General features: G+C 32.9%; 1 protein-coding gene across 1 annotated transcript in view; it reads right to left on the bottom strand.

The window, feature by feature from the left end:
* The window catches only part of DNAH8 (dynein axonemal heavy chain 8), a 383,298-nt gene that overhangs the window by 185,178 nt on the left and 196,717 nt on the right, over positions 1-1,403 (bottom strand). The window contains 2 exon segments of the mRNA XM_023734112.1: positions 274-396; positions 813-947. Coding sequence (XP_023589880.1) covers positions 274-396; positions 813-947 — 258 coding nt within the window.

Here is a 1,403-nt window from a genome sequence, read left to right as displayed (position 1 = left end):
GGTTAGCAGCCAATGAAGTGAACCACTTGCACCACCCAGGGACTCCAGAAGCAAGAAAGGAGCCCAGAAAGGACATTGAAATCAAGTAGTCAGAAAGACAGGAGGGGATTTTGGGGGAAAACCATGTAGGAATTTCAAGAAAGAAGAATATCAAATAGAGAAGTCAAAAAAGAAAAGTGTTACTAGACTTAATAATATGAAGGTTATTGATATTTGTATATATAGCTAAACATACTGATTAAATATCATCTATACAAAATATTTCAGACATACCTGATCTCCCCATTCATTAATTACAGGCATATTAATATCATCAATAAATACAGTCATTTTTCTCCCTCCTGGTGGCCCATATGTGCTTCCCATTCGCTTATCCACATAACTTTCAATTGTTCTCTGGAGAAAAGGAAACATTTTCTTATCTGTTATAGTTTAATCTATATTTCTAAAAAGGATAAGCATTTTTTTAGAGTAAAATATTATTTATTTGACACATATGAACATAATCATTAAAATATGTACTGTGAAATAAAAAGTAAGTTATTAGATGTTAATCATTAATTTATATTAAAATAGATACACGCCAAAGTTCACCTTCAGCCTCAATATTAGGCCAAAATATGCTATTTGGATTTGGCTTTCACCTTAGCCTTAGAGTGCCAACTGTATCATTTCCTTTGATATTATATAATATTAATTAATACAATGCTAATATTAACATAATACGATATTTTACATGCATCCACATTTGATTGTAATGACCACTTAAAATATTTAATATATTGAACACTATAGCAAATGATGGGTTTTACCTGAAACATCATTGGTTCTGTGGCAGATGAAAAGTTTAGAGATTTGGATAACTGCACTTCAGGATCATACTTTTTCAAATAGGCCTTAATCATTACTGTTTTTGCTGTTCCCTGCTCTCCTGTGAGCAAGACAGCCTGTAATCATAGGATAATCATGTAGAAAGGTATTATAGCATGTTTATTTTTAAATTTCTTACAGTCCTACTGGCCATTCTTACATTCCATCAAGCATATAACTAATTTTTTATTGCTTCTTAGGATTTCATCTACATCAAAATAAATTCTAGTTGAAATTAAAGTTTTAAATGTAAAACGTATATCACAGAAGTACTGGAAGAAAATATGTGTGACTACTCATGTTGCCTTGAGAGTTCCATGGAAGGGCTTTATAAGGAGACCTGCCCACTTTCTTTAGCAAGCTGGGAGTCAACAGTCCAGGGGATACCAAGTTGGGTATATCCTGGGACATGGTTCATTTACCAAAAGTATTTCCCACAAATGACACTACCACCAGCTCCTTGTGCAGGAATTTAATTTTTCTATCTGTAGTGTTTCTTATGTGGTTTGTGATCATCTAAGAGACTGTCCATT

Source organism: Trichechus manatus, unplaced genomic scaffold (assembly GCF_000243295.1).
Source record: "Trichechus manatus latirostris isolate Lorelei unplaced genomic scaffold, TriManLat1.0 scaffold00065, whole genome shotgun sequence".
Lineage (NCBI taxonomy): Eukaryota > Metazoa > Chordata > Mammalia > Sirenia > Trichechidae > Trichechus > Trichechus manatus.
Note: the sequence above shows the minus strand (reverse complement) of the source record. Positions and strands in the feature narration are given on the sequence as shown.